This window comes from Aplysia californica, unplaced genomic scaffold (genome assembly GCF_000002075.1).
Source record: "Aplysia californica isolate F4 #8 unplaced genomic scaffold, AplCal3.0 scaffold00008, whole genome shotgun sequence".
Classification (NCBI taxonomy): domain Eukaryota; kingdom Metazoa; phylum Mollusca; class Gastropoda; order Aplysiida; family Aplysiidae; genus Aplysia; species Aplysia californica.
The window spans coordinates 60,325-73,893 of record NW_004797278.1 but is presented as its reverse complement, the minus strand read 5'-3'; the positions used below and the strand labels follow the sequence as shown (position 1 = coordinate 73,893).

General features: G+C 41.5%; 1 protein-coding gene across 1 annotated transcript in view; it reads right to left on the bottom strand.

Moving 5' to 3' along the window:
* Positions 1-434: 434 nt before the first annotated feature.
* LOC101853747 (RING finger protein 44) overlaps positions 435-13,569 on the bottom strand; it is a gene marked incomplete at its 5' end in the record, with an annotated part of 69,642 nt that continues 56,507 nt past the window's right edge. Inside the window, 7 exon segments of the mRNA XM_013082407.2 lie at positions 435-7,622; positions 8,247-8,474; positions 8,941-9,016; positions 9,889-9,986; positions 10,776-11,018; positions 12,159-12,560; positions 13,448-13,569. Of these exon segments, the coding sequence (XP_012937861.2) occupies positions 7,560-7,622; positions 8,247-8,474; positions 8,941-9,016; positions 9,889-9,986; positions 10,776-11,018; positions 12,159-12,560; positions 13,448-13,569 (1,232 nt within the window).

The window sequence follows — 13,569 nt, the reverse complement described above, 5'->3', positions numbered from 1 at the left end:
TGATTTCACAGTGATGTCATACCTTCGTAATAATAACAAAATACAAGTGAGGCAGCGTGGTGGAACTGGGCGCTCGTCAAAATAATGAAATAGAAGAAATTGACATTTCCCCCCCGTTTGTCAATTTTAATGAATTTTGTTTTGTTTTGTGCTCAACACCTTTTATATCCACTTGAAATTGAAAACACATTCCTGCATGGATTTAACTGAAAAACATTTATCACAGGTTCACCCCCTTCAATTGCAAACATCTCGACTTCTATTCAAGATAGATGGGTATTTTGTTCATCAAAAGCAAGGCAAATGAACAGGCCAATTTTACCAATACTTCCATATGCCCAAAAATTGATGAGCACCTGATTTCACTGCGTCGTGACACATAGGCCTACAACATAATAAAAAAGATCACGCTTGAAAAAGTTCAACAAGTCATATTTTTTCTTTAATATTTTATTTACCATATAATTTGTAGATACCAATAGATGTGAATTTGTATTATTTGCATGAGGTTTTTATTATAGGGGAAAGAGGGAGGAGGAAGGGGAGAGTAGTAGTAAAGTGGAAACAGCCAAGTTCAGAAACAGTCAAAAAGGCTCTATCCAGATAAAACAGGTTAACAAAAGTGGGGGAACTCCTATATAATTACAGCTGATAAAGAAAAAAGTATCAACAAAAGAAATAAATATAACACAAAAAAAATCAGTGCAATTCTGAACATAAGTGGTACATTTCTTATGTCGACATACATTTATAAAAAATGTCACAATTTGTTTGGTGTACTCAACACTGGATTTGTCACCTCTAAAACAAATCAGCACTTTGATGTGATGTGAGTTAACCATTGAAATCCAGGAACATCAACATCCAGTTTCATTTTAGATCAAAGAAAAAAAAATAATAGCCATGTGGCCCTTCAACAAATGTTTTGGCTCACATACTTTAACCGCACTCCATTTTGTAAGCCTGTGGCCAGGTCAGCAGGATTTTGTGACCCAGCAAACAGTTGGGACCTGCACTGTGAGGAACCCAGTTCTAATCCCATCAATGGGATGTGCTTCAGAGTCTAAGTCAGTCGTTCAAACACTTTGAGATACTCCTTTCTGTGGATTATTAGCTGAGTTGACAAAAGGCACAGAATACTCCGTTCCAAGAGCTTTTGTAGCGTCCACTGGGTCAACACCAGGGGGTGGACCTCAGATCACTCATCATACGGGTCATTAATCACACTCGTATGAGGAACTAACAGACTCAATAATATATTCGGGTAGTTACACGGGTAAATTGTTGTCTTTCAGCCCACAAAGGACACATCTGACACCTGCAACAGCAGGCCTTTAATGTTTTCTATACCTTCAAATAATACAGTTGACTTTGCAAATCAAAATCAGTTCCTGAACCTGAACTTGCTTGAACTGAGCACTGGGCTGGACCGAATACAAATGTGACAGGTGACATAATACAGCTGATAAAGAAAACAGGACAGAAATCTTACTACATGAGAAGTACAGTGCTAAAAAATTGTACACAAATAAACTGATTCAAGCTCTATGACTGAACATAATTTTTGTTGTTGATAATTTGAGAAGCCTACACTAGTATAAAATAGTAAGATTTCATAAAGTATACACAACCTTCAAAAAGACCAACTTTGTGCAAAGGTCAGGGATGACATAACAATCATTTATTATTATACAAGGCATAGTTAGCATGGGACAGGTAAGATTGTGCCATCTCCAGCAAATGCTGAGCTCAGAATGAACTGGTGGTCAATGTTCATTACTCTTGATCTCTTATTAATCTTCTTAGATAGCAGTTTTGAAAAAAAATCTTGAGCAATATTATGGAACAAACAAGAGTTAGTAAGCCAATCTAAGCAATCTAAGTTAAAGGAACAAGGCTACACTTTGTATCTACGCAAGGCAGGATAGTAGGAAGAAAAACATGAGTGAAGGAAAGGAAATGGTATGTAAAGTATAGCATGACACTAGATCATTTTTCAATCTGAAGCCCTTCTCTTCGCAAATGAGGTAGATTGTTACTCATGCAAAAATGTGCAACACAGAACAATTCCAGTATGAACAAGTGCGTTTGCGTCGGGCCGCCGGGCTAACTCTGCTCTCTCTCGGAAACGTGAGTGACAACCAGAAGTCTGCACTCCACAATTTCCCTTCAACCTGCACATATGACTTGGACTGATTTCTCATGAAGGGCCAACAGCAAAGTCTGTCCAACATGGGGAATGTATGATTCTATAAAGCTGAATGGATTCAGTTAGTGACAAAGAAAGGAAAAAAACAACCAACACATTACCTTCTACTGAGGTCCACCTAGAGCTGTCTTTTGGAAGACAAAAGCTCCACACGGACTGCTGGAGTGGTTTAGAGAATAACACTGCTATTGTCCTTCACTCCACAGTCAACTTTTTAACCCATCAAACACAACTTACAATATTTAACCTTACAGAATTTTTTTTTAATTAAAAAAAAAGAAGCAAAACAGAAAAAAAAGAAAAAGAAAAACTGAAATTGTCCTGAGCTGCACCATGATATCCGACCAAGACATTAAATGTTAATATAGAGGCAATATAAACATGAAACAGTTTGAAGAAGTAAAATCTTCATAGCAACATTTTTTTTTTTTTGCTGTTCTCGTTGAGAGAACAAAATTAAAGACTACACACTTTTAAAATATGGGCATACAAACTGTACAAATTGATGCAAATTGTAACTAACAAACAACAACAAATAATAGGCAGAAATTAACAAAGCAAACAATGCAACAGTTATAAAGTTAAAATCTAAAGAATATTTCTGTACTGCAGTAATGACTGAAGCATTGTAAAATATTCGCAAATATTTATTATGTGAATGTCAATTTCATCAAAAACAACAAAACAACATAGTTTTGCACTTACCAAACTGAAACGCTTTACAAGAGACAGCGGAAGTGCACAGAAATAACCATTTGTTAAAAAAATCATAATTGCAAAGCCATGTCACAATGACTGGGAGAGGAAAAAAAAAGTATAACATTCTTTTTCTAGTGTTGAGAATGAGAGAAAGGATCCTTCACAAACAACACAAAGTGCAGATAGGAAATGACAATTTAAAAGATTGTTTGCACAATGTGGAACAAAAACTTTTACCTGTCCTAGGCATACAATCAATTTTCATCTTTCTGTAGAAAGCAAATAATATCTTTCGAGTTCAGACACTTATTCACTTAAAATTTCTTATAATCCGCTGTCTTACGGATTGCGGTCCAGTTTTAATTTTTTTTGGTGACACTCTAAGAATTCCATTTCAATGCACTCTTAGCTTTACTAAAATATGCATGGACATTAGAAATTTCCTCAAACTTCAGGGAATAGCCTATATCTCGGACATATAGTTTTGTGGGCATATGTGGTCTTGATTATAGAGCCTTCATTTTTGCCATTACCATATATGTGATAAGACACCACAGATGCAAAAGAAAATAATGTATCAAGAACATATCCTTATGGAGCTTCACATACACAGCATACCACTCCATAATTTTCCATGTCTGCTAGGCAGTAACACAGGACTTCTTTGTCTTTCTCTTTATATCACGAGCGCTCTACTGTTCTTCAATCAACACAGATCGTTTGAGATATCACTTTTTCCTTTTCATTGTGATGTAGTCACTCTCTATAGATAGATATCTACTTGATTTACTGTACAATATCAATGCCACTGTGTAAGGTATAAGCGTATCACAAGACTGAAAAAAAAAAAGTACACAAAACCGCTCCCCGACAAAAACCATATCATCCTATTTTTACAACACCGTTAAGCCATCGACAATCACATGCAAAAGGAGAGTCATTCCAGCTCCTTTTCAATCAGGAATACAAGTTCTGTGGGTTTTTCTAACGCTATACTAAAAACACACTCAGGAGACAAAAGGATGTTCAAAATCAGGATGACCACTTTAGAAAAAATATATGGACACTTAAGAGGCACTGGGATGTTTTGTTTTCTCCCTCAAAGCTACCCCCCCCACCTCTTACGGTTAAGGATACACAAAATGGACACGTCAGCTCTTTAAGCTGATAACAAAAACAAAACTTTTTGAATGCATGATTTAGCTCTTCTATGGGTAGAAGTATCTCTTATGACACACTATCCTAAAAGAAAGTGTTATTGAACCAGATAACTGTTAGTGGATTCTTTTAAGATAACTTTAAATTTATTACTACTATCTCAGTCTGTTCATGTAATTTGCGAGAGAAGAAAACATGCAAAAATACTCCAAAAAAGCCATTTACCAACATAAACTAGTGAAATATAAGGCTAAAAGCAAAAATATGAGTTGCAAAGCTGAAACTGGAAAAATGAAGAGTCAATCTGAGTTTCTCTGGTTTGCAAAGAGGCTACTGAGCTGGATGTCAATGAAGCAAACACTTCTGTCCTGCAGGGCAGTGAGGCCCAGTGGTCAGACGGTCACACCTCAGCAAGCTCCTGACACCCTAGTCAAAATCCACAGAGTATATACAATGGCAGTTATTGAGCAATATGAGGGAAAAACCACTTGGGGGTTCGACCACAGCGGAACAAAACCAGCTAACGATAACAGACAATGTATAAAGCATGCATATTATGACATGTATATATGTGTACGGTCCTTGTCAGAATGAAACAAACACGGTCAAAACCTTGAGGACACCAGTCTGGTACGGAATGCTGCTCAAATCCTCTTCTGTAGCTAGAGGAGAGCACAGAGATAACAAATAACAGACAAGGTAAACAAACTGCATATCTCTGTATATATGCATTTACTCTGCATAATGTTATTGCCAAGCTGAACAGAGGTAAAACGCTTGATTATTTTGGGCAGTAAGCAAGGACTATTGTTTTAAAAATACAAAACACACAAAAGCTGGAGAAACAAACACAGAGAGATGCACACATTCAATATCATTCATCAACTAACACACTTTCCTACAAGTCAAACAGTGCAACTCCACAAACAACCCCCTAGTAACCCATAGCAACCAATCAATGACCCTGATGGTTGTACAAAAAGATGTCACATAAAACAGCTCAAAATATAGGATCTCGTTTTGATGTGTACAGATGTTTCTATCCAAAGTAAGACCAATCTTAACCTCCTCACTGCAGCAAGACACTGGAGTACACAGCATGGGTACCCTCATCTTCTATACAGAATCCTTCAAGTAAGTAATAAATTTAACAATCATTGACACTTCCGAAGTGAAATAATCACTGACACTATGATAATGTAATTATATAATCACTGACACTGATTTTTTTTTATCAAGAACTTCAAAACCATACAACAAAAACCTATCTCTAGAACTTAGTAAATAAAACTAACAAGGCTGGAACCTCACTGACAAAGAGAGAACTTCAGCATACACGTAAACCTTTCAGCCTGGCTACATTACAAATGTTTTCTCATTCCTGTAAGACTTGTACATTTTCTTAAAGACCAAATTATTTTAGATTATTGTTAAAGTAAAAAAAAAAAAAGGTCAGCCTTTTATAGAGAAAAACATGCTTGATTTACCTTGAATTCACACAAACACATAACTTTTCAGATAGATTTTCCATTAAATCTGAGACAAAAATCCTTTCTGATTACATTTTGAGTATACATAGTAGCGATACTGCATAAACAAGGAATGGACAGTGAATAATCTATAAAAGACTAACAGTAAGAAACTGTTTTCTTTCCATACACATGAAATGAACAAGTTAATTTGATGTATAACCCTTTGCCACCACCTCCTAGCCCTAAGTGGAACAAGCCATGGAGCAAAGGTTCAAATGTTATAACAGAAAAATTTTAATAAGGATATTGACAAATTGTCAGTAACTTTGCACATCCAGTCATATCACCTGACGTGTAGCCTTTCTCCAAAGGTAACTACGCACAATACTTTGCCATTGTTTAAATTTCCTTTACAGTTAGCGACACAAAGATTCAAAATTCCAAGTTCACAGCACTAACAACACAAACTATCCACCACTAAAAACTTATTTCAACTAAAACTTACAAAGAAACTGTCTGGCAAAATCAAATCCGTCATTTACACAACATGTTACAGCCCTTTTAAAGTATTAAGAATCATCAACCAATACATCACTCTCTCCTTGCAATAAAGTACTAAAAGAGAACAACATAAATCTTGCGTTGATGGGGAGGACCTCGGTAGCTTTGTCCTCGCGTCAGTGGAGAGGCCAGGCCACCACTTGGAACTCTCACAAGCTTACAGGTTACCCGGACACAAGACTTTCCCGCGTCACAAACTTACTACAATCTCTGGTGTTGTGTAGCCTTTATCTACATCGTCACCCCCACAACACAGAAACACACAGAGCTCCTGGCAACCATCCGCTTGTCTCTGGCATTGGAAGATCGACGTCGCATCTCACGCAAAGCAGCGGGTAGAGAAAAACAGTCACCTTGTGTACCTGCGTGTGGACGAACCAGAGGCAGGGAAGTTTTGTCAGGGAAGCACTGCCCCACTCGCCCCCACACACAGTTCAAGCTCAATACCTCGAGGCGTAGGGAATATCCTCATCCACCCACACCACCATCTAGGTGTGTAGACTTTCCACCCACACCACCATCTAGGTGTGTAGACTTTCCTAGCACACCACCATCTAGATGTGTAGCCTTTCCTAGCACACCACCATCTAGGTGTGTAGCCTTTCCTAGCACACCACCATCTAGGTGTGTAGACTTTCCTAGCACACCACCATCTAGGTGTGTAGACTTTCCTAGCACACCACCATCTAGGTGTGTAGACTTTCCTAGCACACCACCATCTAGGTGTGTAGACTTTCCTAGCACACCACCATCTAGGTGTGTAGACTTTCCTACCACAGCATACATGTGTAGACTTTCCTAGCACAGCACAAATGTGTAGACTTTCCTTCCACAGCACGCATGAGTTCCTCCCTCTGCTGGCCTGATCCCGCTGACACACCAGCACATACCAAATCAAAGAATGCCTCTAAATGTCTCCATTATTCTAGCAAATACACTTTTCGCAGCCATTTAACTTGCTGACAACCTTTTCCTCCCGTGGCCATATACTGACACCAACGCCCAGAAAGCACATCGTCATGGAAAAAAAAGGGTGAAATCAACTTCCAACAGAAACGGTTCCATTCAATTACTGCAGCAGCTTCCATGTGCCTCCATCCTGTAGGCTCCAGCAGCCAAGACATGAGTGGTGTATCAGTCTGGCTTGGCAAAGCCTCTCCACATTGCGTTCGTCTCCAGGTATTTGGCAGTGTAATTGAGAAACGATCACAAACTATTTACTAACAGCTTCATCGTGTAGTCACTGACCTGTCATTTCATGGGTAAGTAAGTAGATCACATTACAGCGTCTTCTATTAGATTTATTTTCATTTTTTGGCTTTCTCCTTATAAAGTAAATAAATGTCAAACTCAAAGAATCTGGATTTTACAGTACTGAATTATCAAACTTTTCAGTGAAGTCAAAGATAAGTGCACATTTCTGAAACTGAAAAAAAAAAATTCTCTGCCTCTGCACAGTTTTAGTCAGGGCAGCAGTTGGACTCTGTAGCGTCCTGACGACATATTGGGCAGGTCCGATTTGTCTGAAAGAGAGAAAGTAAAGAATACTGAGACCTCCGTGGCAACAGAAATTCATTTAAAGAAGGGTCTGCTGTCATACACTGTCATGTACACATAAAACATAAAACTGCAGTAGTAAAGAGACGATATGAACAAATACAAACTAAACCACGGCTTCTTTTCTTTAAAAAGACAGCGTGACTGACTAAAAATTAAAAATTTTTTTTGTTTGAGTAAAGAGAAGTACATAAACACAATAAGAATAACTTGACAGTCATTGGGCGCAGGTTAAGACCTACTAATGGCACCCTACAACCACCCTCGAAAAGGTTGTAAATGAATTAAGACATTTCTTTTTGGGCTTAGAAAGAAAGTTAAGGGAGAGGATCAAAAGTGGTACTCTGTCAAACATTGTGCCCTGTTTGTTTGACAGCGCACAACATTGATCTCCCAGCATGCTTGCAGGAAAATATAAGAAAATTGTGAAGGTAAAAAGTTCTGTCTTGTAACAGCAATGACATATACTTAACTTGCATTAGCTTCTAACAGAGCAAGGTCACCCAAGCTGACAGGCTCCCAGAGTTCGAACACCCCTCTCTTCTCCCAAACACACACACACACACACCAGCCGAGGCAGAAGCACTCACCTTGAGCCACTTGTCCACACACTTGGCATGGAACTCGTGCGAGCACGGCAACACACGCAGCAGCTGCTTGGCCTCAAAGTCGCACATACACACCACACACGAAGTCTGGTCCGACTCGGAGCGGGCGGCCTCACTGCTGAAGCGGTACGCTGGCAACTGCTCAATGTCGTTCTTGGTCAGTCCTTTCTGTTTGGCCTCGCCGAGTCGCTCCGCTAGAGAAAGCAGAGCCTGGGGAGACACAACCACACAGGCTCATTACATGTTCGCATTCAAACATAGTTAGTGTCTGATAGCTTCATTTCAATTGTATTCCCTCTCCCCCCCCCCCCCCCCCCAACATGAAAAATTGATGAATGTTCTGTCTTTAAAAACAAAAACTGCTTTACTTATTTCTTCACACAGGGGGTCAAACATTGGCATTATGAACACACAAAACAGTTAAGTTACCTTGATTGTCTAATCTAATTCACATAATTTGATAATGTTTTGGGTTTAGAGAATCTCATAAAATATACAAATAATCCATTTCACAATTTATTCATTTACCAGAACAACACCTACATCCTGGTCTTCTGCAGTTCACAAACAATTTTACCCCCAATTTTCTATTTTCCAGTTTGCGTAGTGACAACAGTGAGCAATATAAGCATGAGGTGTTCTGTGGTTGGTGAGAGAGACAGAGACACAAGCTTACCTCGTAGTTCTCCACCTCCTCTGGGTTGTACATGTCTCTGCTGTAGGGCGTCATGGGAGGGCTGCCCAGCATAGCCCTGAGGAAACACAAATGTCTTCTGTCAACTGAGGAATATGCTACTCTATTGATGTTGTTGTTATTGTTGTTGTTATTGATCCAGCAACAGCTTGGCTCTCGCCCTTCTGTCCAGTGCCAAGTAGTGAAAAGTGCAGGTTTGCTGTAGTTCTTGCTTTGTTCCATAGAGTGCTTTGTCAATGTTAGGTCTCGGAGGGAGAAGTGCTCGAATATACTACATCACATTACAATTTTCTCAAACTCTTTCCATATGTCACTCCAGTAGAGTGGAACAATCTGTTCAAAAACAATGACTCAGTGCACAGCACAGTGCTCATATATCTATACATCACATCAAAACCAAGAACTAACAACGAAATTAACACACATTGTTACAGCGACTTTCAAATAAGTAGAAAAGCAAAACAAAAGCCTCTGATGACAAAACTCACAAAAAACAAGGAGCCCACTAACACTATAGTTTTAAAGGTAGGCAAAAAGCTCAAACATTTTTACAAGCAACTCCTCTGGTTCAAATTTCATGAAACCCTTCCAGAGTTTCATTAAGGCACTTTACACGAATTTTCCTCACTTCACCCAGGTGGGAATAGGTACCCTCCCATAGACAGCGAAAGATCTTGTCAGTATATTAGTGTTTTAGCGTCTATAAAAGGTCTCTTGCACTGTATATTTCCCAGGAAGTTGAGGCTGTTTCAGAATTCACTCAGGTCTGCTGGGGTAATAGGATAGGTTGTGAGGCGCATAGAGCTTGTTGTTGAGCGGGGATTTGCGCTATACAAATGTTATCTATTTATTAACACCTGAGGCTTAAAGCACGAAAGAACACCGACAAAGATCAAGTTTATGCCGTGTGTGGGTGGAGCCAAGACTTACAGGAACTGTAGCAGGAAGCCTGGGCTGTAGTGCTGCTGCTGCATGCGGACACGACTGCGGGTGCTGGAGCGTCTTGAGTAGTACCTTGAGATGGAGCCCTGTGAGAGAAGAGGGAAAAGTGGAGTTGTTACTTCTGACATCCATATGACGTTGTAGTGAGAATTCAACGGAACTCGCAACACAATTAGGCCATATAAGTGCCGGAGAATAGAGAAAGGACTAGAGATGTTTGATAGGAAAAAAGGAACAAACCACACCAGGGCACCCGCCAACTACCCATGGCAGATTTGTTACTTATGGCCAGTCTGTATGATGTTGTTATTATGTTGCTATCGATCCAATATGATAATGGCAACATTTCATAAGAAACAGACAAAGACAATGGTAACACCAGAAGAAAATAGAAAGAGCAGACAACATAGGAGACCCTAGCAACTGTCCACAGTCAAGGAGATAGACAATATGGGCACAACCATGGTGTTCAAAGATTGCAGGGGAAAGCAGGAAGACCAACAGAAACAGTGGAGATATGACTGAAGTCTGACAGCTAGGAGAGCTCTCCAGCCATCTAACTACAAGATGATGGGAAGAAAGCAACTTCCTTCACTACCTCTCTCAGAACAGAATGACGATTAACAAAGATACAGACACTAAAATACGAAATACAAAAGTACACGACGAAAATCCCCCTTCCAGTATTGAACTTGTTAAAGAAAGTCAAAGAAGAAAAGAGAATGGTGTGAATCAAAAGAAGAAATGAGAATGGTGTGAATCAAAAGAAGAAATGAGAATGGTGTGAATCAAAAGAAGAAATGAGAATGGCGAGAATCAAAGAAAAAATGAGAATGGTGTGAATTAAAGAAGAAATGAGACTGGGGTGAGCTTACGTAGAAGTCCGGGGGCGCTGGGTGCACCGTTGGTTCTTGCAGTAAGACAGGCTGGGATGAGGTCACGGGGTGAGAAAGGCTGTGGGGATGAGCGCTGTGGCTGGGGTGGGTGGAGGCTGCTGCTGCGGCCGCTGCAGCAGAGTGATGATGATGGTGGTGATGATGATGGGGGTGGTAGCTGGGGTGGAGAGGGTAGACGCCAGCTCCTCTCTGGTCTGTCAGCACGGGGTGCACGTCCTCATCCTGTGGGGATACGAGTGGATAGTTAATAAGTTATGTCTTTAATGGCCCTGTCAACACTATTAGGTTATTAAAGAGAATGGACTTCCGAATTTAACGTCTGTCTCTAATATAATAGGACAGGGCCAAATGTGTTAAGAGCCTTGAAAACTCCACAAAATGACCCAGGTTCAAGAACTCCAGAGTAGGATGGAACCAGGGTCATCTTTTTCATAGTTCAGCATGATACTAAATAAGCTAACGGAGTGCCTGTACGAAAACTTCTGGTGGTAATGCCATGAACACACATGCTGCACAGACAGCAACATAATGGCACTTCTTTTAAAAGTTAACAGTGTCTTTTTATTGCATGAAGGTATCAAAAAGTCACTCCTAATCTAATTGGAATGCTTCTTTAAATTTCATGGTGTGACTTATTAAAACAACATTTCAGCCTGGAGAATATGTTTTGTGGCGTCGGTGGCCTAGTGGTTAGGCTTTCGGACTCGCAACCGTAAGGTCACGGGTTCGAATCCCGTCAAGGGCCCGACGTTGTGTCCTTCGGAAAGGCACTTTACACAAATTTTCCTCACTTCACCCAGGTGGGAATGGGTACCCGGCTATAGACAGCGAAAGATCTTGTCAGTTTGTTAGTGTTTGAGCGCTTAATCGGCTGCTCGCACTGTATGCTTCCCGGGAAGCTGAGAATGTTTCGGAGTGTTCTATGGTCTGCTGGGGTAAAAATATAGTGTAAAGCGCACAGAGCCTGCTGTTGAGCGGGGATATGCACAATACAAATGCTATCTATTATTATTATTATTACTACTGCCTTCTAACCTACAACTCTGTAGGACTCTTGGATGCAAACATTCAAAGACCATTTCACTTTCCATGGGATACAAATGATAAATATAAGATTTATTCACTACTACAGGGCATAATAGAACTTGTTTGCTTTGTTATGACTTTAAAAAGGATGTTGCTACCGTGATCTATTGTGAAACTCAGAACAAGTTGGACTAGCTGCAAAGAAATGAAGCCCCACAAAATCACCCAGCATCATCTATCATACAAATAATAAAATGTATGAAGCGACATTGATGCTCAGTGCACCAGGAATTTCCCGTAAAATAAATATCCATCAATTCTACAACATATTGTTACCTGTGAGCTCTGTGCTTGCCTCTGCTGCTGTTGCTGGTGTGTGGTGGGGTAGGGGCGGTGTTGGTGGTGGGGGTGCAGTCCGTGGAGCTGGTGCGGGAGGGGCAGGTGGCTTTGGGGGGGTGGGGGCGGGGGATGAGGGGGCTGGGGTGTGTGGTGGTGGGGATGGGGGTGGTGGGGGTGGCTGGACGGCAGGTACTGGGGCAGGGGGTGCGGCAGCGTGCAGTGGGGCAGCGTGCACGAGTGGAGACGCACGGGCAGGCCAGCCAGGGGCCAGGAAGGCACAGCCGCCGAGCTGCCCATGTGCACCTGGTGCACCGGTGCACACATGCCCAGCGGGTGGGGGGAGGCCGTGGCACACAGCGGCACGTAGGGACCCATCGGCATCGGACCCGCCATGGACACCTGCAGGGGAAGACATGAGAGATATATAAAGCAGTGCACAACTATGGTCAGACACAATACCTAATAATAGAATCTTGTTCTTGAAGTCCACTTCCAACACTGGACACTGTTTACTTGAATAAAGGGAAGTAACACAAATAGATACCCCCACAAACAAACCAAAAATGACGTATAGATAAACAGGAAGTGCTCACCCCATATAGACAGGCCCACAAACAAACAAACACAGACATACGCACAGACCAAACATCTAGCTAGCGCCGCTCACCGTGCTCCTCGCCACATAGACACACCCACAAACAAACACAGACAGAGTCACCTACAAACAGCTAGTGTGCTCACCACATGGGCACATCCACAAACACAGACAGACACACGCATAGACCAAACAAACAACTAGCTAGTGCAGCTGCTGCTGCCTTCACCACATGGACATGCCCACAAACAAACAAAGACAGACGGACGTACAGACCAACTAGCTAACTAGTGCAGCTCATCCCCACATGGACACGCCCACAAACACAGACAGACACACGTATAGACCAACCAAACATCTAGCTAAGTGCTGCTAACCGAGCTCCTCACCTGCTTGAGATGCTCCAGCACGGAGGGCCCACAATCACAGAAAGAGTCATTTACAAACAGCTAGTGTGCTCCCACATGGACACGCCCACAAAGACAGACAGACACACGTATAGACCAACCAAACATCTAGCTAAGTGCTGCTAACCGAGCTCCTCACCTGCTTGAGATGCTCCAGCACGGAGGGCCCACAATCACAGAAAGAGTCATTTACAAACAGCTAGTGTGCTCCCACATGGACACGCCCACAAAGACAGACAGACACACGTATAGACCAACCAAACATCTAGCTAAGTGCTGCTTACCGTGCTCCTCACCTGCTCGAGATGCTCCAGCACCGAGGGTGTGTGCTGGGCGGCGGAGATCATGGCCGGGTGCAGCTGGTGCGCCGCGAGGAAGGCGGGGCTGGCCGCCACGTGGAGGTGTG